Source organism: Dipodomys spectabilis, unplaced genomic scaffold (genome assembly GCF_019054845.1).
Source record: "Dipodomys spectabilis isolate Male_0828 unplaced genomic scaffold, ASM1905484v1 ptg000148l, whole genome shotgun sequence".
Lineage (NCBI taxonomy): Eukaryota > Metazoa > Chordata > Mammalia > Rodentia > Heteromyidae > Dipodomys > Dipodomys spectabilis.
In genome coordinates, this window is record NW_024870825.1 from 2,930,052 (window position 1) to 2,951,267 (window position 21,216).

At 52.7% G+C, this 21,216-nt stretch overlaps 1 protein-coding gene across 1 annotated transcript; it reads right to left on the reverse strand.

The window, feature by feature from the left end:
* Positions 1 to 18,490: 18,490 nt before the first annotated feature.
* Positions 18,491 to 21,001, reverse strand: Olfml3 (olfactomedin like 3). The gene is made up of 3 exons (XM_042692314.1): positions 20,650 to 21,001; positions 19,812 to 20,097; positions 18,491 to 19,436 (listed from the first exon to the last, which is right to left on the reverse strand). Exons 1-3 carry the CDS (start codon positions 20,761 to 20,763, stop codon positions 18,616 to 18,618), a joined length of 1,221 nt encoding a protein of 406 aa, XP_042548248.1. The 5' UTR covers positions 20,764 to 21,001; the 3' UTR covers positions 18,491 to 18,615.
* Between the last annotated feature and the right edge of the window lie 215 nt (positions 21,002 to 21,216).

Consider the following 21,216-nt stretch of genomic DNA (forward strand, 5'->3'; position numbering starts at 1 on the left):
AAAAAGCCAAGCAAGAGCATGAGGCTGTGAGTTCGAGCCCCAGTGCTGGTATACACGCATGTGCACACACACACACACACACACAAAATAAAACCCTCAAAAGCTTAAAGCAGGCCCCATATCTAGGCCACCCAGCGCTGCCTCCCACCCGCGTAGGCATCCAGAGAACAAGGGCCTTGCGCCGGCCAGCAGGACGCCCAAGGCAGCTCCCCCAGGACTGGGGTGCTGGAGAGAACTGATCAGGCATCTGCAGAGAAACACCTGTTAACACCCAGCCACAGGTGGGCAGTGAGCCCAGCCCGCCTCCCGCTGCCCGTCTGCCTCAGCCACGGGCCAGCCCCAGGTTTAGGCTTTTTCTCCTGCAGACAGGGCTGCTGGTGGCCAGCCATACTGGGTCTGCTCCCTGGCCCTCGGGGAGCCACGCGTGGAGCTATGCTGCACAGGTGCCTGCTCACTTTGGAACGGAAGGCTGAACGGGAACAAGAGCTAGATCTCTTATTTATTGCTGGTCTTCGGTTCTGAGGAGACCCGTTCTCCCGGGATGGGCTGGGCCTGGAGGCGGGCAGGGCACAGCCCGGGCTGTCCCTGAGCCACTGGCCCTGTTCCTGTCTCACTGTATCTGTACCCAGGACTGCGAGCAGGGCTGGACTCGGAGCTCTGCAGAGCCCCGCGGCTCCCACCTGTTCTCCCCACTGCAAGGCCCAGGGAGTTAACATCCAGGAAGACCAGGATTGCCCAGCACTGTTGGCTCACGCCTGTCATCCTAGCTACTCAAGAGGCTGAGATCCGAGGATCATGGTTCAAACCCAACCCAGACAGAAAGTGCAGAAGACTCTTATCGCCAATGAACCATGCAAAAGCCGGAAGTGACGCTGTGGTTCAAGTGGTAGAGTGCTAGCCTTGAGCACAAAAGCCCAGGGACAGCACCCAGGACCAACACCACACACACACACACACACACACACACACACACACACACACACGCACACCACACAGCCCTCACCTGCCTCCCTTGGTACTTGACTGAACAATTCAAATACTTCCTGAACTTTCCATTCCTTCCTGTGCTGAGAACACATCTGGACCCCTGCCAGCCGTTCCACATCTCCTCCCACTCTGGAATGCTCAGGAAAATGAGTTTCTCCTGCCACAGGAGACAACAAGAAAACAAAGCTAAGGACTATTTTTTTTAATTAAGTACGAATGTGGTGTTCTTTGTAATAAATGGAAGTAGTTTTGTATTTCTTGGAAATTGATTTCTTTCCCCGCCCCCTGCCCCCCACCAGGCCGAGAACTATATTTTTTTCCTGACCCATTCACTCTGAAGCCCCTCCAAACCCCCCAGGGCCAGCCGGGCACCAGTGGCTCATGCCTGTAATCCCAGCTACTCGGGAGGCCGAGGCTGGGAGAGCAGTAATTTGACATCATCTCAGGCAGAAAAATCCACAAGACCGCTTCCTTCCTCCTCAGCCACAGAGCTGGGTGAGGGGCACACGCCTGCCACCCCAGCGATGACGGGAGCCTGAAATGGGAGGATCACAGGGCGGAGCGGGAAGCCTGGAGGCCTGGCCTGTCAGGACGTTCCTGCCTGGCGGGCTGAGAACCTGAGCTCACAGCAAGTCCAGGGAAGCGGGAAGCAGATGCAGCGAAGGGGAACCCCAGACGATGAACCCCAGGCCTGCTCTGCAGCTCTGAGCCTGGTCCCCCGCGGAGGACAGAAGGCTCCGCTAACCTCACAGTTAGTCGAAATGTCTCTAGTCCCCCTCTGCCTATGCCGCTTCCTTTTTTCTTCCTTCCAGAAGCCTGATCAGAGATCACAGAACCCTTAGATCTTCATTACTTACTCCTCAAACTCTGGCAAGTGGTCCTAGCACCATTTTTAATTAAGGTAAAGATAGGATGGTGGTGGTGGTGGTGGTGATGGTGATGATGATGGTTGTGGTGATGGTGATGCAGTGTGGAGAGGAAAGGTAAGGAAATGGGAAAGGAAGAGCTGGCATTGACTGGATATGTACCGCCATCAGGCACTGGGGTGAGCACCTCAGAGTCCCAGTGAAGTCCTTCCCCAAGCCACGTGGAGCTGGCGGCAGCCTCCAGGCCTTACTGCCTGCCCCCCCACCACCACTCCCCTTGGGAAGGGCTTGGCTTTGATTCACAAAGCATTCCTGATTGCTTCATTTACATAAATAGCTTTCACTGGTACCTAATCACCTCATAGCACAAAGATGATTGTGTGTTGATTACCTTTGCTTAAGATTAATTTCCACGTTAAACTGCGCCTGCAACTTCAGGCTTCTTTGTTTTGAGTACAAAATTGATTGTGTACTCACACTTAAACATAATTAGAAAGAACCCAGCTCTGGGATACTAGGCTAGAATCCAGAAGGCTCACGAGTCCTCAGAGCGGTGGGAATTGCTAACTGGATGTTCTAGACAACTGGCCCTATGCTTTCAAGGTGGAAAGAACTGAGAGCCAGGTGGGACCAGCCATGTGGTGGGGTGGCTTATTTGTGTGTATATGCCAGGCGGGGCTTGAACTCAGGGCCCTGTACTATCCCTTAGCTTTGTCCCTCAAGGCTGGTGCTCTACCACGTGATGTCTTGAGAGAGTAATTGGAGATAAGAGTCTTGTGGACTTTCCTGCCTGGGCTGGCTTTGAACCGTGATCCTCAGACCTCAGCCTCCAGAGTAGCTGGGATGACAGGCGTGAGCCACCGGCGCCTGGCTGCAAATATACATTTGTTAGGCAGAAAATTTATGTTTTTCTTGAGGAAAATAGATAAACTTCCCTTGCTTCTTCTTCCCTCCCTTCGTCCTCTCTCCCTCCTTTTTGTTTTCCTTCTTTCTCTCCTTCCTTCTTCCCCCTGCTTTCTTCCTTCCCTTCCTCCTCCTCCCTTCCTTCTTTCCTCCCTTCCTCCCTTCCTCCCCCTCCAACCCCTCACCCCCCCTCCCACTCTGTCCTCTGCTGTCTTTCCATCCTGCAACAACTCCCCGCACACCACCCCCGCCTGGTTTGGGGACGAATTCACCAGACAAGTGAAGACAGTCTGCATTTTCCTTAGTCACCGGTGAGTCACTCAGAGATGGCTTTGTTCCTCTGAAGACAGAGGAGGTCGGAAAGTTCCTCCCTGCAGGGCTGGCTGCCCACCCAGGGGCTCGGGCGAGTCACAGAGATGGATGGTTCTGTTGCTCGGGCAGGGTGCCTGCCAGCAACCTGTGAGCAAGTGCTTCTTCTGGGAGCATCTTCCTTCTGTGCCTGGGGCGCCAGTCTGGGATCCTCCCACAGAGAACCGGGCCAGGCCAGCACCATGACAGGTGTTAGACGGAGGCCTGCTCTAGGTCTGAGTCACCCTTGAGCTACTTTTGTGCTCTGCAACTTCGGGAATGGTTTTTAAACCTTCTCTAAGCCTCAAAGCTTCCTAGGTACTCAAAGGGGACTGTGGTCACACTGTATGCTGGAAATGTATTAAATGTAAGAAATGGGAGTATGAAATCAGTAATGGAGACTTTGCAGACGATGTGTATGTGATTAATCGCAAATGCTAGTTGTGATCACACTTGGGTTTTGTGGAGGGTGTTTGTTTTTGTGTCAGTACTAGGGCTTGAATCCAAGACCTCACATTCTTGCTAGGCTTTCTCTGCTGAAGACTGGTGCTCTATCGTTAGGCACTAGTGGCTCATGGGTATAATCCTAGCTACTCAGAAGGCTGAGGTCTGAGGATCAAGGTTCAAAGCCAGCCCAGGCAGGAAAAGAATGTGGGACTCTTATCTCCAATGAGCCACCAAATATCTGGAAGTAGAGCTGTGGCTCAAGTATAGAGCACTCATCTTGAGCTGAAGAGCTCAGGGACAGCACCAGTTCACCCCCAGTACAAGCACAGAAAGGAAACAAAGGCAGAAAACTGGATGAACAAAGAGCAATGAGTTCAACTCTTAAACCATGATCCCGAAAACTCAAGAAACCTGAGCTACATAATACAACTCTATCACATGAATTAAACACAAACTCACACAGATGATATACAACTCTATCACATGAATTAAAAACCAATACAGAAGGCACAACACTATTCATATGAATTAAACACAAACTCACACAGAAGACACACAACTCTATCACATGAATTAAACACAACTCACACAGAAGATACACAACACTATTTACATGAATTAAAAACCAATACAGAAGACACACAACTCTATTCACATGAATTAAACACAACTCACACAGAAGACACATGTTTTGTAAAAGATTCAGCACTAAACAAACCAGACTAGGGATGGGGTCAGGAATTGGGTTTGAGGAACGAATGAATGAATGAAAGAATGAATGGAAAGAGTTTTGAGCAGACCAATGGCAAGGGTGACATGAGCTGAGGGATTAGATCCAAAAAGGCTCTTCTCTAGCTGGTTCTCCCTGGCTCCCAGTTCCAGCCATCTGGGATTATCTAGAAACTTCCAGCCAGGCCCACCCTCCCTGCCCAGGAGGGCCCAGCTCCTACCTCCCTCCCCTCCTACTTCCCCCTTCTACCTTCCCCCCACCATCCTCCCTCCCCTCATACCTTCCTCCCTCCTATCTCCCCCCACCTCCCTCCCCTCTTACCTTTTCCCCTATCTCCTCTACTCCACACCTGCCTCCCCTGCTCCAAGCCCACTACCCTACCCTGCCTGGACCCATCTCTCCATTCACAGGAAAGCCAGTAACTCACAGATTGTGATTCAATTATTCATCTGAATCTTAATGATACTTAGGAAATGCCAAGCATGGATGTACTGAGAATGCAGCCGAAGGAAGACAACACACCCTTGCCCTTGAAGAGCTTCCATTCCAGAAAGGAGGCAGGACCTAAGCAGAGAAGTAAAAGACCATGTCAAAGGTGGGGAGAAATAAAACATGGGAAAGCTGGGCACTGCTGTTCACCCTTGTGATCCTAGCTACTTAGAAGGATGAGCTCTAAGGATCGAGGTTCAAAGCCAGCCTGGGCAGGAAAGTCTGTGAGATTCTTATCTCCAATTGACCACTAAAAAGCCAGAAGTAGAGCTGTGGCTCAAGTGGTAGAGTGGTAGCTTTCAACAAAAAAAGCTCAGGGAGGGATTGGAGGCCTGGCTCAGTTAATAGAGTGCTAGCCAATGAATGAAAGCATCAGATACCAAGTTCAAGTCCTGGTTTCAGGAACTGGAAAAAAAAAAAAAAAAAAAGCTAAGAAAAAGCCAAGAGCAAGCACAAGGCCCTAAATTCAAGCCCGGTACTGGCATGTGCACACACACACACACACACACACACACACACACACACACACACTGATCTTGCACTTAAGCACTTCCCTGATTCGGGACACAGCAGTTGTCATAGCTTAGTCTCTCATTTTGTCTGGTTTGTTTTTTGTTTTGTTTAGTTTGAGACATGGTCCCACAATGTGGCCTAGGCGGCCTCAAACTCTTGATCCTCCTGTCTCAGCCTCCTGAGTGCTGGCATTCCAGTGATGAACCACCAGGCCTGGCTCCCACCCAGTCTTTCCTGGTTCAGTGTGGATATGGTAGATCCCTTGGAGTTTGGGCTTTTTTTTTTTTTTTTGGCTGAGGCTTGAACTCAGGGCCAGGGCTCTGTCCTTGAGCTTCTCTTGCTCAAGGTGAGCGCTCTACCACTTGAGCCACTGCGCCACTTCCAGCTTTTTCTGAGTAGTTTCATTGGAGATGAGAGTCTCACAGACCTTCCTTGAGCTTCATTGAAGGCTCCAGACAACAGTTGCTGTCCTCAGTGACGTGTGGACTAGCTCTTGAGCTTTTATCAAATGCAGTCCTTTAACTAATTAACTTGCATTTTGTTTTTGGTTTGTGGAGTTTTTTTTGTTTTGTTTTGTTTTTTAAGATAAGGTCCCATTAGGAGCCCAGACTGGCCTCGAACTCACAGTCTTCCCATATCAGCCTCCCAAGTCCCAGGATCACAAGCGTGTGTTACCATGCCTGACTAAATTTAGTCCTCTAAAAGAAGGAACACACATGAATGCCGACTTAAACTTGAAACAATTCTTGAAGAAACCACAGAATCTGAGCCTTCTCTCGCCTGTCTTTGTTCACCAAGCTGACTTGGGGCAGGAGGCGGCAGGAAGCCCTCCCCTGGCCGGTGGCCTGAGGAGCCTGCAGACTTGTTGGGAGACCAGTAGCTTCTCCCTGGTGACTGCTCGGTGTGGGGCCGGTCCGCGGTGGGGACCTCCCCCAATCCTGGAGCCAGCAGCAGACTTGTCCAAGACTGTGGGGAGTGGACTTTGGCAAAAGGAGGGAGGCTCAGGGCAGGGACAGGAAACAGAGTTACCCAGAAATGGGAGATCAGATCGGAAACCATTAGAGCAACTAACTAAAACCAGGTGTTCATGCCTGTAATCCTAGTTATTCAGAAGAAACCTTGAAACTAGCTTAGACAGGGGAGCCCATGAGACTCTTCCCTCCAATTAATTTCTCCCCACCCTAAATTTGGAACAGTAGTCGTGACACAAGTGGTAGAGTGCCAGTCTTGAGGAAAACAAAACAAAACTAAGGGACAGCGCCCAGGCCCTGAGTTCAAGCTCTAGTACTGGGTACCATACATACACACACACACACACACACACACACACACACACACACACACACACACACACACACACACACACACACACACACACACACACACAGCAGCTAAAAATAAGAAGTGTCGTGCCCCCTCCATCCCAACCAGAACCACAGTGTGAGAGGAAGCCCGGGGCTGAGGATTTGTAGCTTGCATCTCTCAGACAACCCACTCTTCATTCTTCCTCTGTAGCAGAGGCCATCTGGGAGTGGAAATGTGGAGAAACCTTCCACCCTAGCTTTCCATGGTCTCTGGGCTTCCCCCACCCCTCACCAGTGACATCTGGAAGCTTCTCCCAGTAGCCAGACCTCAGCAGTAATCAAATCAGCCACATCCCCTCCCCTTGAGGGGACGGCTGGCTCTGAAGGGAGCAGGCTTGCTGTGGGGGCAGGAAGCTGCCCAAGGCCCTTCCCTGGGCCTGCACTGGGCCGCCCAGCCTTCCTGTTTTTATGGAGGAAACGGCACTCACAAGATCTGCACTCTAGAATGTTCTCAGTGGTGATTGGGCAGGGACAGGCCGTGCCAACAGAGGCAGGGAGCCGCTGGCGGAGGCCTGGGCCTGATGGTGGAGCAGAGGACAGAGCTGCGATTGGTGGAAGGATTAACACTGTTGTAAATCTGTGTGAGCGTGTATGTGTGTATGTGTGCGTGGGTGCATGCATGTGTTGCTCCAAGGCTTGAACTCAGGGCCTACGCATTGTCCTGGAGCTTTTTTCACTCAATGCTGGTCACAGCTCCATTTCTGGCTTTTTGGTGGTTAATTGGAGATTGACTTTCCTACTGATATGGTGGAGGATGTAAAGATGGAATATGATATTTGACTTGGATTGTGTAAAGTGGATAATGAATGATTTTTAAGATATAAATGTAAGTGTGCTGTGGATAAGACTTCCCTGGTAACTCATTACTTTAGCTAGTAACTGTAATTGTAACTCTGTAACTCCATAACTCTGTAACTCTGCTTCTGCTGTTTTCTGAGCAATGGGAGCCCTAACCCAGCAGAACCATCACCACCCTTTGTTCTATTCCCCTGCTTCCCACAAGCAAAACCTTGGCTGGAAATTTAAACTTAAGATGTGCATTTCTTGTAACAATCATTGGCTAAAACCAACACCCAGCCTCCCACTTTCCCCGCCCTACCCCAAAATGCTTAGAAGCCCCTATGGGCCAGCACTCGGGGCCGTTTCCTGGGATCCCAACTCCAAGTGCGGTCCTGGCGCATCAGCACTTTTCACTCAATAAAATCTTTTACATTTTCACCTTGGACTGAGTGGTCTCACTGCACCTCCCCACTACACTACGAAGGCTGGCTTCCAACCATGAATCTCACATCTCGGCCTCCTGAGTAGCGAGGAATACAGGGGTGAGCCACCGGCGCCAGGCTCCACTGCTGTTGAAATCAGGGCAATGAAACATGAGCTTGGCCTGGTGGTTCACACCTGCAGTCCCAGCACTCAGGAGGCTGAGGAGGGGCGTCTCGAATTCAAGGCCATTCTTGGCCACACAGTGAGACCCTGTCTGAAACCATCCCACCAACCAAAAAGTGATGCATTGTCTTCCTGAAAGACTCGCTTTACCCACAATTGAACACCGAACCTTTATCGCCTTTCCCCCTGAGAGATCAGAGTTATAACAGGGGAGCTGAACGAGGCTGTGCCCGGAGGCTGGACAAGGATGGAGCCTTGGGGGCTCTGGCTGCATCATTCGTGGCACCTGTGGCAAATGAAAACATCAGGGATTTCACCGCAGCCACAGCAGCGCAGCAAGCTGAGCTGGGACAGTGTGCAGCCACACCTCACACATCCAGGGTGGGACCCTGGCTGTGGGCCCAGCCCTGGATGCCCCAGGGGGAGTGGTGAGGGAGCCCAGCACCCAGGGAGCTGACAGCCAGTCCAGGCCTGGCCTCCGGGTGGAGCTGAGTGAATCTGCATTCCTCACAAGTCCACCTTCCAGTCATTAACCCCGGAAGCCTGCCAGGCTACCATATATATATATATATATATATATATATGCAAATCAGAGCGGGAGGAGATAAACCCTGCATTCTGACCTCTGACTTTTTCTTAAGGAGGTTTTTACTTATCTATTTTAAGAATACCAGAAAGATGTCAAGCTGTCCTCAAATCTGAAATTAATGACTGTCCCCAACGGAGAACAGGACACGGGCATTTTCTTTCAAAGTGGTTTCTGATTGTTTTCTCTCTGGGGGCATCAAGAGTCCTGACTTAAAAGAGGAACTCGTTTTTTCCCTGATCTGACACTTCCCTCCCCCCCCCCCCAGCCAGTTCCTTCTTTTGGGGAGCAGAGAGGAAATTCATTAACAAATCACTACAGAGCATTATTCATTTTGCTTGTCTCACTCAGGTGTTTAATATTGGAGTTACAGTAAATCACCCGATGTGCTCACAGAACCCAGGGCCGGCTAACAAGGCCCAACGGGGTCTTGCTAATAACCAAGCGCGGCAAGCTTGGAGGAGTTTGTTGATTCCCCACGTCTGGAGCTGAGCAAACTCATTACCTAACTCTTGGATTAAATTATGTGCAAAGCAAACCTCTCCCTTTGCTGCCCACCGCAGAAATGCAAACAACTCAGACACAAACCACATCAGGCCTCCCGCCCCCACCAGAGCTGCTGGGAAATGAGGGGAGTGGCAGAAACGGGGGCCATCCTCTTCCCCACTCTTCTCCAGAGGGGCTGGGAATGGTGCCTCCATCGTACCCTTGCCCCAACAGCCTTTCCTGAGCAGCTGGCAACCAGATCGGTGCCCTCCATCGCTCTCTCTTGGTCTTTGCTCTTTGCATCTTGCTAAAAACAGAATAACAACCAAAATATGGAATGTTATTCCTGGGAGCCAGCGGCTTGCACTTGTAATCCTAGCTACTCAAGCGGCTGAGATACTCGGACTGCTGTGCAGAGACAGCCTAGTCAGACAAACCCAAGAGACTCCTCTTCAACTAGCCAGCAAATGGCTGGAAGTGAAGTTGTGGCTCAAGTGGCAGAGCACCAGATTTAAGGAGGAAAACCAAGTGATGCCTTGAGCTTAAGCCCCTCTACCAGTGTATGTGCATGCACAACGCGCGCGCGCGTGCACACACACACACACACACACACACACACACACATATGCAGGCACGCATGTGTGAATGTTGGAAACATGGTGAAGGACCTGCCTAATGCATCCTCTGCACAGTTCCACACAGGTGCATCTGGCCTTTGCTTGAACAGCCCTGGGGTCAGGAGCTCACTACCAGCAGCAAGGCGTCCTGGCACGTGGCATCTCTCCTACCTTTTCCATGGAGCCTACTTTTACATTTGTAGCCTGATAAAGCAACTGCAGCAAAGCATGTCTCTTTACCACTTCTGTTATTTGGAGACAGTGCTTTTATTTCCCAGAGGTCTTTGCTTAGCGGTATTATCCTTGTTGTGATTTTTCTCCATTACCTGGGCATCATGAAGGTGATATGCCCTGCTGGAAGCTCAATTCCCCTGTCTATCTACCTCTCAGCTTCATTGTTGGGACTTAAAGAATGTATGCAAGACAGGCGCTGGTGGCTCACACCTGTCATCCTGGCTACTCAGGGGGCTGAGATCTGAGGGTCACAGTTCAAAGCCAGCCGGGGCAAGGAAAGTCCATGAGTCTCTGTCTCTGTCTCTCTGTCTCTGATCACACACACACACGAAAAAGAGCTTGCATTCCTCCAGCTAAAGAACCCCAGGCTACTCCAGACAGAACTGCTCCTCCAGGGCCGACCTCCTCCTTGGAGCTCCCAGAGCTGCCCATGTCCTCTTTGCCCCTCAAAACCTGGCTCCCAGGAACTATGTGCTGAAGGGAGGGTTGTTTGGAGGACAAGACCACCCCAGTCGGCGGGAGGAGGGTCCAGCCAATGGCTGCTGTGGGTTACTTCCTGGCCCAGCCAGAGACAAAGGTGAATTCATGAATTCAGTGTGCCCAGGTTTCCAGGGGACACGGAGCTGGCAAAAGGGCCTTTTCCAGAAGGCTTTATCTATTTGTGTTTATTGATTTATTTTTGCTATGCCAGATTACACAAATGTATTCCTGTTTTATTTTCTTGTCATGAGGGAATGGAACCAAGACCTGGGGCATGTTAGTAGCAAGTTCTCCGCTGGGGCCGACATCTACCACCTGGCCACACTCACTGTCCCACTGCCCCTGAGACAGTGGTGATCTTGGGTGGGAGCCGGCAGGCCCAGTTCTTTGACACAGCAGGGACTGTGGATGGGGGGAGCAGACCCCCAGTCCTCTGGCTCCCACAGGGGTCTCCACATTCCACGCCCCCCCCCCTCCAGGCTGACCAATTAACGCTGTAATCTAGTTGCCTTTTTAAATCTTATGCCAAGACTGTGTTTTAAACTCAGAGCTTTGCACTCTCCTCTAGCTTTTCTGCTCAAGGCTGGCCAGCTCTACCACTTGAGCCACAGCTCTACTTCCAGCTCTTTGCTGATTAGTTGGAGATAAGAGTCTCCTGGACTTTCCTGCCCGGGCTGGCTTTGAACTGCGATCCTTGGATCTCAGTTGTGTGGATTTATGATCTGCAAAATGCTTTTGCATTCATCCTGTGCAGATGAGGAGGCTGAGGTGGAGGGGCCCTGGCCCTGGGCCGAAGGGGCCTTCTCCACCCCGCCAGTCCCTGTGAACCTGAATCACCACGTGCCGGCAATCATCACCATTTATAGACAATAATCTGTCTACAGTTTACAGGCAGGCCTTCCAATGAGTCCTGATGTTAGATTTAAAGCAGATTACTCACATCTCAACCCAAATCCGGTATACAATTAACATTTCCTCAATGTCTCCCCGTACCTGTCTCCCCTTACCTAATACCTAATTATCCCTAAGTGTTTCTAGTTACATTTTTAAAGCTTCCCTTAGATGTCTAAACTATATGCCACGGTAAAAATATCTCACCTTGATTAGGATTAGAAAGAGCTGGGAAGGAGAGAGAGGGGAAGAGGAGAGAATTCACAAGGTCATAATTAGGACTCAAAAGGGGTAATTTACCACCCCATGCTGGGAGTGAATGCGTGTAAGAGTGCAGGCGCTCCGGTGGAGTCGGGGACAAGACCCTTTGCTGCTTCTGTGCATTTCTGCATGAAGCCCGCGTCTGTTTCAAAAGCGCAAACTAACGTCACATGTAGAATGAACGGGACAGACATGTCCCGCAAGATCCACTTGCCTACTGAAGGTGCAGACCAGATGACCTTAGGGCCTCCTCCTGCTTAAAACAGGTGATAGGCCTGGGAAACATGCCTGGGAGGCTGGGAATAGTGGTAGAGTGCTTGCCTGTCACCAGTGAAGCCCTGGGTTCAATTCCTCCGTAGCGCATAAGCAGAAAAAGCCAGAAGCAGCACTGTGGCTCAAATGGTAGAGTGCTAGCCTTGAGTAAAAGAAGCTCAGGGACAGTGCCTAGGCCCTGAGTTCAAGCCCCAGGACTGGCAAACAACAATAACAAAAATGTCTATAATCCCAGTTACTCGGGAAGCAGAGGAAGGATTGCGGTCCGAAGTTAAATCAGGAGAGAGGGAGGGAGAGAGAGAGGCCATGCTGGATTCTTGTTCAGTGTGCACCCTTGGAACAGCCCTGGGAATCTGAGACATCATCTTGCCTTTGACTTTGACAGATCAGATCCTTCAGCACCATTCTGATTGCACTTTAACTTACAAATCTTTTTATTCTAGGGCTGGGATGTAGCTCAGTGGCAAAGCGCTTGCCTAGCAAGTGCAACGTCCTGGGTTCGATCCCCAGTACCAAAAAAAAAAAAAAGACAAAAAAAATAGTTAAAAAAAAAAAACAAATCTTTTTATTCTATAGCATACAATTGTGTGTGCGCGCATGCATGTGCGCACGCACGCCAGTATGGAGGCTTGAACCCAGGGCCTGAGTGCTGTCCTTTAGGTTTTTTGCTCAAGGCTGGTGCTCTACCATTTGAGCCACATCTTCACTGTTTGGCTTTTTGGTGGTTATGGAGATAAAAGTATCACATGCTTTTCTGCCCAGGCTGGCTTTGAACTTTGATCCTCAGATCTCAGCCTCCTAAGTAGCTAGGGTTACAGGCGGGAGCCACGGGCACCAGCATTACAGATATTACTGCTTTGTGGCTGCTAGCTTTTGTGTCCTGGCCCATAAATCTGCGCAGCTGTCAGATGTGTGCTGGCCTCTCTTCTCTGATGGTTCTGAGAGGGAGGCAGGGGTCATGTGGACAGAGCTGAGGATGGGGTGAGGCTGTGGTTCTCTTTCTGAATGTCTCAGCTTCATGGCCCATAGCTGTGTGACACGGTGCCAGCCCCTCTGCCCCTCAGGAGCCCCACTGTCAAGCCAGGACGCTGTCACCAGCATTGCCCTCTCCAAGGGCCCTGGGACTGCCGGACAAGTTACTTTGGCTCCCTTCTCCCTTCAGTAGAGAAAGCAGACCTGCCTCAGCCAGGTCCCCCCCTAGGACCCAGCAGCCAGGTCCGTGCTGATGTCCAGTAAATGCTCTATAGATGAGTTGAGGACAGCTCTCATGGCATCTCTGTAACCTAACTTCTCATGTCGGCATCAGTTACTACTACACTGTGCATCCACGGAGCCTCCAGGACCAACCGCGCGTGGCAGACACCGCCAGTTCTTGTTCATGATGTCCTGCTTGCTGTCTTCTTCCCCCATCACCAGTTGGCAATCTGGGTAACTACTGGATCCATGCTGAGGTTCTAGGCCACCCCCCTCCCTCGGTGGGAAGGCTGACATGCCCGGCTTGTAGCTGAACAGACTGCTTTGAGTTTGCCGCTCATCTGGGCGGAAGACTGCTTGTCTGTGTGCCTGCCTGGTCGGGGGCTCTGCCATGGCAAGATACAAGTGCCTGTGGACATTGTTTAGTCAACAAATAGTTGGGGCGCTGTCACTGAGCTCTTCAGCTCAAGGCTAGCACTCTACCACTTGAACCACAGCAGACCTTCCTGCCCAGGCTGGCTTTGAACCATGATCCTCAGATCTCAGCCTCCTGAGTAGCTAGGATTTCAGGCGTGAGCCACTGGCGCCCCACTCTGAACTTCTTTTGCTCAAGGCTAGCACTCTACCACTTGAGCCACAGCACCACTTCTGGCTTTTTCTGTGTATGTGGTACTGAGGAATCAAACCCAAGGCTTCATGCATGCTAGGCAAGCACTCTACCACTAAGCCACATTCCCAGCACAACATGAGTTACTTTTTGTGTGCCGGTAGTGGCTTGAACTCAAGAGTCTTGAGTGCTCACTTGGCTTTTTTGCACAACTACAGAGTTCAGAGTTCATCAACAGTCTTCAGTTGAGGATAGTCAGCCTGGTTTTGACCAAGTGCTGTTTAAATAAACACATACATGAAAACATGTATCCAAAATTAAAACATTATGTTCCCGTGCACGCATTTCACTCTTGGTCCCTTATTGTCAACGTGTTTAAATCTTGTGAGATGTTTCCCTACCCTTGATTTTGTGAAAAATCTGCTCCCCACAAAGCAAATGGTGCCCCCAAATAAAAGTGAATGTGCTTTGTTGAGGAGCTAGACTTGCCCCAAGGTGTATGCCATTAATGGAAGTCAGACAGTGTTTTGGGAGAACTAATCAAGCATCTACAGGGTGGTACTGAGCTTGGTCCTGAGCATGTGTGGGTTAGCGGATCTCCTTGGATCTACACACCTGCAGACACTAAGGCTCTGCTGTGGATATTCTTCCATGATGAAGCATTAAGTAGCGTTAGCGGATGGTTGAGGCTCACTCTGAGCTCAGACACTCTGACCCCAATGCTGCCAGACTCCTAGGTCTGTGCTCCTTCTGAGAATATTAACTCTGATAGAAGAGACACCACTCTGTGCCAGTTGGCTTTCAGTCACTCTGACAAAATTTGTGAGAACAGGAACTCAAAAGGAAAAAAGATCACCAGGTGCCGGTTGCTCACGCCTATAATTAAAGGAGTTTCTTGTCTCCAAGTAACCACCTAAAAGCCAGAAGTGGAGCTGTGGCTCAGGTGGTAGAGTGCTACCTTTGAGTGAAAAAGCCGAGCAAGAACATAAGGCCCTGAGTTCAAGTCCCAGTACCATCATACACATACACACCACACAACCATCATCATCATCATCATCATCATCATCATCATCCCAGAAGACAGAATCTGATTTATACACTGCTATGGGAGCCCGGGCGGCTCTCCTAAGAGTATTTGAGAGGCAAAAGCCCAAGAAGTCATTATTTTGAGTGTTCTAGAGAACTGTCTGCCTAGGTATTGCTGGAACCCAAGTTCTGGCGAGAAGGGGCTGGAGTTCCTCTTGAACTCTTCCCTTTTACAATAATAGATTAGCCTCCACATTTGTAATTCTTATATGCAGATAATAAATCCATAAATAGAGACTTAATCTGCACAGCTCTGCCTTGTGAGAGCGGAAGATGCCGGCAGAGGACAGCGTCCAGCCTCTGTCGGGGCAGGGGAGGGCTGAGGAGCGGAGGCTGCAGCTGGGGGCAGCACTGAGCAGGGCAGGCCTGCCTGGCTCTCTGGCCAGACACACAGAGTCTGGACAGCAATCCCTGGACCTCAACCCTGCAGGCAGGGAGACCCCGCAGCTCAGACACTCTCATTGATGAGATCCGACCTCGGCCAAGAAGTGGGAGCCGTGGAAAAACATTGCCAAGAGCCCACGAGGAAGATGTGCCGGGTTAGGACCGGGCCGGAGAAGGTATGCAGATACCCTGAGCCAGGGAGGAAGAAAAGGAAGGAAGGGGCTCCAATTCCTGCTGAAGCCCAGAGGAAGCAGATGGCTGGGCCAAGTCATTCCTGATGTTCCCCCTTTTCCTGGACGTGCTTCCTTTCTTCATTGTCTATTAGAAGGTACTCAGTTGGACAAAGGGGTGCATGGATGCTCCCTGTATACACGTGCTATACCATATCTGACAGGTTCCATCACTCTATTTTCACCTGCGTGCACAGTGCTTGGAGCACATTCACCCTGACACGTCCTTCATAGCCGTCTTGCTACCTCCGGAGGGAACCCAGGACCCCTGGTTAAATGGGCAGAGGAGCACCGGGTTTTCTCTGGTAGAAGTGCTAAGGCAAGCCCCGAGGCGCCAGACCATGCTGGCAAAGAGGAGCGCTCAGAGGGTGGTGGACAGGACCCTTGGGGGGGGGGGCACCATCTCTGCATGGCGATGGAAAAATGCATATCTAGATGGACCTCCTTGGAGGATCCCGGGTTGGGGACAGGTATGGAGCTCCTTTGTGGACTTTTAGCCCTACTCTCCCACATCACAGCCTTGCCACTCATCTTTTGCTCAACCACACCAGCAGTCAGCTCCTATGTCAGCTAGGCGGCGGGGGTGTGTGTGTGGGAGGGTGTGCTGTGTGTGTGTGTGTGTATGTGTGTGTAAAGCGGGATCAGGCCATCTTTTGCAGGCATCACCTGCAGGGCTGCTTTCTAGAGCCACAGGTAACTCATATAATGAACTTGGACAGCTCACGAACTGCCCACCGCTCCACTCACCTCTGAAAGAGCAGCACTGCTGCACAGAGGCCAAAGAGAAAAAAGCAGAACTAAACGGCAGCTCTGCAGACACTCCCGCCCTTCCAGAAAAGCCTGAATGCGCTTCTCCAGGGCAGTCTTTGCCTGAGCGGATGGAGGGAGCCACTCTCTCCTCTCACTGAGGAATCTGGCAAGAACAAAAGATGTCACAAGAACCAGCAGAAGCTCGCCGAGGCCACGCCAGGTCTTTGTAAAACAGGCTGGGCATGAACAGTAGAAGCCTTGCCAGGCACCGCGGCTCATGCCTGTGACCCCAGCTACTCAGGAGGGAAGGAAAGTCTGTGGGACTCTTATCTCCAACCAAGAAGCAAAACACTGCCAGTGGAGCTGTGGCTCAAGGGGTAGAGCGTCAGCCTTGGGTGGGGAAAGCAAGCAAGAACACAAGGCTCTGTGTTCAAGCCCCAGTACTGGCACACACAAGAAAACCAAACTTGTTCCTTGCACCAGTGCCATTTACACACACAGTCTAGAGTTACTCCACCTTGGCAGGGTCAGCAAAGCTATTTTAATCCCCAAACACCACAGGCACAGTGCCAGGCTCCAGCGGCGTTTTGTCCGCCCCACAGAGGACATGAGGAGCACCCTGCAGTGTGCCCAGCCATGGGCACACGTGCACAGGCACTCTGGTCCCAATGCCACGCTGCGGCCCGTTTGGCCCGGGCCCGCCCCCCCGGCCCGCTCTGACAACGCCTCCACGCCCCTCCACACGCACCCTGCCCTGGAAGGAACCAGATGTTCCGTGGGCAGTAGGCTGACAGGCGGTGATTACTGTTGCCAGCCACATATTAAAGAGGGCTGAATGGGAAGAAGCCCCACCCGCCCCAGACTCCCCACAATAGCGCCTTTGTGAGGTGCTTCTCCCACCCCCCCCCCCCCCGCCCCCTGTCCCCTCCCCTCCCCCCCCCCCCCCCCCCCCCCCCCCGCCAGCCTGCCTCAGGAGCAGCCCTGCCTGAGAAGAAAGAAGACAAAAGGTGGATCACAGACCTGCCACAGCCACCCGTCTGTGTGTGGAAAGAAGCCCGCACCTCCTTACGCCCCCAAATAACTGCAAAGCGCCCTGCTGCCTGAGGTAAAGCACCCTAGAGAAGGGTTTTAGTCCGGGGGCTCATTCTGATCCCCCAGACAGAAATGAGGGATGAGGCCTGGTTTACAGACTGGGGCAAAGACCAGCAGCGTCCAAAGCCAGAGCCTCCTCCCGGCCTCCCAGCCTCCCCGGCTGGCCAGGCCTGGGCTCAGAGGCCTAGGATGGAAATGTTAAGTTGCTAGGACTTCAGGGTGAATGAACTTCAGCCAGTTTCCACGCTGGTGGAATACATGGGTGAAGAGAAGGAAAAGTGGGGATGTGCTGGACAACATCTGGGCCAGTCATTGCCCCCTTCGAGGCCCACACCGCAGATGCTGTGACAGCAAGAAAATCAGAGCCCCACAGACCCGAGATTGCACAACCTGCCCAGGGTGGAGGCAGGCTGGAGGTGAGCGCCAGGATTTGGGCTGGGGACAGCCCACATCCAAGGTGACACTTGAAAGTTCTCACTAAGAGCATGTATAAGCTCGACTCCAGTTCCAACAGCAAAGCCAGGCTGCAAAGCCAGCACGTTCCATTTTTCCCGGTTCAACCCGTGAGGAGAATTGGCAGCCTGCTCTGGGTCCACATCTTGCAGCCAGAGCTCCGTGCCGTTGGTGGTACTAGGGGACGGGGTGTGGAGGCAGGCAGGCCCCAGCTGCTGCCTGCCGTCTCCCGGGAAGTCTGTGACTAGAGAGGTCCGGCTCTCTATGGAGAGGACCAAGGCCCTCATACAGAAGAGGAGGAGGAGAACTGATCCAAGGGTAATACATAAACACAGGAGGAGGAGAGGTGGAAAATGTTGCCACCCAAAAGTGATGTGGAGAAAGCCACAATCTTCAAACAATGGTGGGATTGGAGAGGGACAGTTACCTGCAAGTCCTGCCCTGTCCTGTGAGAATACTGATGCTTATTTCCTGGGGTCATCCTCATTGGAGGCTCAGAGCTCTGGGTCTGAGCTGTTCTAGGGCTAAATGAGCTGTCACGGGGCAGGAGTGAAGCTTCAGGGGTCACTGATTTAGCTCTAAAAGAATGGATGCCTCAAGATCTGGAGTTCCACACGAAACCAAAATCCAGTGGCCACCCGGCGTCATGGCTCACGCCTGTCATCCTAGCCACTCAGGAGGCTGAGATCTGAGGATCTCATATTGAAGCCAGCCCAGGCAGAAAATGTCAGAAAATTAACCAGCAAAAGGCCAGAAGTGGAGCTGTGACTCAAGATGTAGAGCACCAGCCAAGGCCCAGTACTAACACTAAAAATAAAAACAAAACATTCAGGTGCAATTGGTTTGTTTTTTAAAAGTAGGCGACTAGAGTCACAATTTGGCTATATTTGATGAATGAGCAGCAGGAAATCTAGCAGGAATGAAAATGTATGGGGATAAGAGAGTCAAAGAAACATGGCTAGACCTCCTCCTCTTTCTTCTTCATCTCCAACTTATAGACAATCTGGTAGCCATCATCCCAGGCATAGAGCTGGCGCTCGCGAGGGTTATAGCGGAGGCTGGTGTGGGCACCGTACCGACGGGGAAAGTAGGAGAGCGCCGCCTGCTCGGGGGTCAGGGTGCCGCTGGCATCAAATGTGCACTGGATGCGGGCCCGGCTGGCAGGGCGGGTGTTATAGACGACGTACAAGGTCCCACAGATGACAAAGGCCGCCTCGGCGTTCTCCCTGGGACATGGGGTGTCCCACTGCTGCTCTGTGTCCAGGGTCTGGGGGTCTAACTTGGCTAGACACAAGTGCCTGGCATCGTCCCGGGTGGCATAGACGGCCCACAGGCCCTCCTCATCGGCCGCCAGGTCAATGTAGGTGTCCTCGGAGAGTGCGTACGGGGGGAGCAACTCCTCCGCGGGGAAGACCGAGCTGTCCACCACGGTTCGGTTTGCCAAATGGAACTTGATGAGCTGTAACGTGTTCTCCAGCTCACCCGTGGCTTTTGGCCCTCCGGGAGGCCTCCGGGCATAGTAAAGGAACCCACCATATACCAGCTGCCCTGAGCCCACCCAGGGGAAGGGCACTCGGATTCGGGAAGCCTTCCGGGCCGCCATGGCAAGCGTGAAGTCACGGAGCCTGGGGAAGACCAGGGCTGTGTCGTTCTGGGTCCCGTCAAACACGTAGATCTTCTCCGCAGGCCCCAGGGGGTCCTTGGTCCACATGCCCGCAGGGCCTCCGAACCTTTTCAGGATCTTCATCGACCTCACCTGGGCGACTGTGTAGTCACAGTCTGGTGCAGGAGAAAAGCAAGGGAGGGCAGGTAAGAGTCAGAGGCCTACGGCGGGACTCCTGAGGACGGGCTACCTGAAAGAAGGTGGGCACTGCCTGTGGGCACCTCTGTTCTTGTGGCTGAGAGGGGACATCAGCGAGGCCAGGGCCCGAGGAACTCCCGTCCTCCCCCCCAGAGTGCCAGGGATAAAAGCCAAGGCCTCACACAAACCAAGCACTCAACCACTAAGCTACACCTGCAGCCCCAGGGACCTTCCTTCCCGGACAGAGATCCTCCTCAAACGGGTTTTGGAAGATAGAGCTACACTGGCCTAAGACAAAGAGAAGAAACTTAAGACTCCAAAAAAGAAAGCTGCAGATTGAGTGCATCACTGACCAGTCACTCTGTCGTATTTCTCATTTCTCCGGCTCTTGCCTCTGGCCCCGGGGCCTTCGGTCTCCTTCTCCTGGAGGTCCACACAAGGGGGAGCTGAGTTCTGGACCTCCAGATAGTCCACCTCGCGCTCCAGGCGGTCCACTCTCCCTGCGATGGTGTCCGCCTCCGTTCTCAGAGCCTCCCGCTCCTTTTCTGCCACCTCCAACAGCGGCAGCATCTTGTTCTTGAAGTCCCGCAACTCAGCGGCATGCCTACTACTCTGGTCCTGGCACTGGGCCAGGCGCTCCTGGAAACGGGAAGTGGATCAGGAGGGAAGAGGGGAGATCAGAAGGGAAGCAGGCTGCTGGGCTGTGGAGCTGCAACCACCAGCTGCGGGCCAGGGGGAAGAGGAGGAACAGACTTGGCCAAGCCCGGACACCCCACAGTAGCCAGGTGTCCAGATGTGCTAAGTGGACAGCAGCAGGCTCGGCGTCCTTCAGACTGCGCATCCCCTTGGGGCCTGGGGCCGGGGCACAAAGAGTCCCCCTCCATTACAGAATTGTCCTCTTGGAAATGACAATGCTAAGTACTTCAGACTGTTAAAGCGTGCACAGCCACACGCTCACTGCAGCTTCTCTGAGAAACCCCAACTCCAGCAGAACAGTCAGCTGAGCCTGGAGAGCCGCCCTCCGCCGGTGCCTCCTCTTCCACCCCGCAAGGCCCGGGGACCCCTTGCCCTGGAACTGCTTTGGGGGACCCCTTGCCCTGGAACTGCTTTGGGGAGGGGGGGGAGGGAAGCAGAATTATCAGGGATCCTCAGAGCCCTGACCCTGTGTGGCACCGGAGGGAAGCCCCTCACCTCCAAGGTGGCAAGCCGGCGCTCCATGTACTCCACAAGGTGGTGCTGCTGCCCTCGGAGGGGCTCAGACCATGCCAGGAGGAACAGGAGGAGGACTGAAGAGCAGGGCCCCATGGCGGCGGGGACGTGGGGCTGGAGGAGGAGTGTGGGCCTCTTCCTTCAGGCCTGCGCTGCTGCGCTGGGCGGTGTTGCAGGCGGGGCTGGGCGGGGCGGGCCTTCCTTTCTGATCTCTGGGTCCCTCACTCCTCTGGAATGCCTTCAGTCTCTCTACCCCCCACCCCTCTTCCCGCCTGGCCTGATCAAACACAGATGGCCCCCAAGCACTAGAGCCAAAGCCTTAACCATCTCCAACCCGGGCCTCCTGCTCCCCAGGAGGACACTGCAGCATGCAAGGCAGAGGCTGGGCAGCCAGCCACGCAGGAAAGGGACCTGGCCTGAGGAGCGGGCTCCTAGCTGGCACCTCTCATCAAGCCTCCTGTCCCAGAAACAACACAAAACACATTTCCTGCCTTGAAGCGGGCTGGGGGCGGAGGCGGGGGCAAAGGGAAATAGACTGATAGCTCACGG

Excerpts from the sequence above, each read along its gene's own strand:
- Olfml3 (XM_042692314.1), bottom strand. The coding sequence starts at position 20,763 with ATGGGGCCCTGCTCTTCAGTCCTCCTCCTGTTCCTCCTGGCATGGTCT. Across the intron at positions 20,098-20,649 it reads GCCGGCTTGCCACCTTGGAG|GAGCGCCTGGCCCAGTGCCA; the intron begins GTGAGGGGCTTC and ends TCCCGTTTCCAG. Across the intron at positions 19,437-19,811 it reads GAAATACGACAGAGTGACTG|ACTGTGACTACACAGTCGCC; the intron begins GTCAGTGATGCA and ends CTCCTGCACCAG.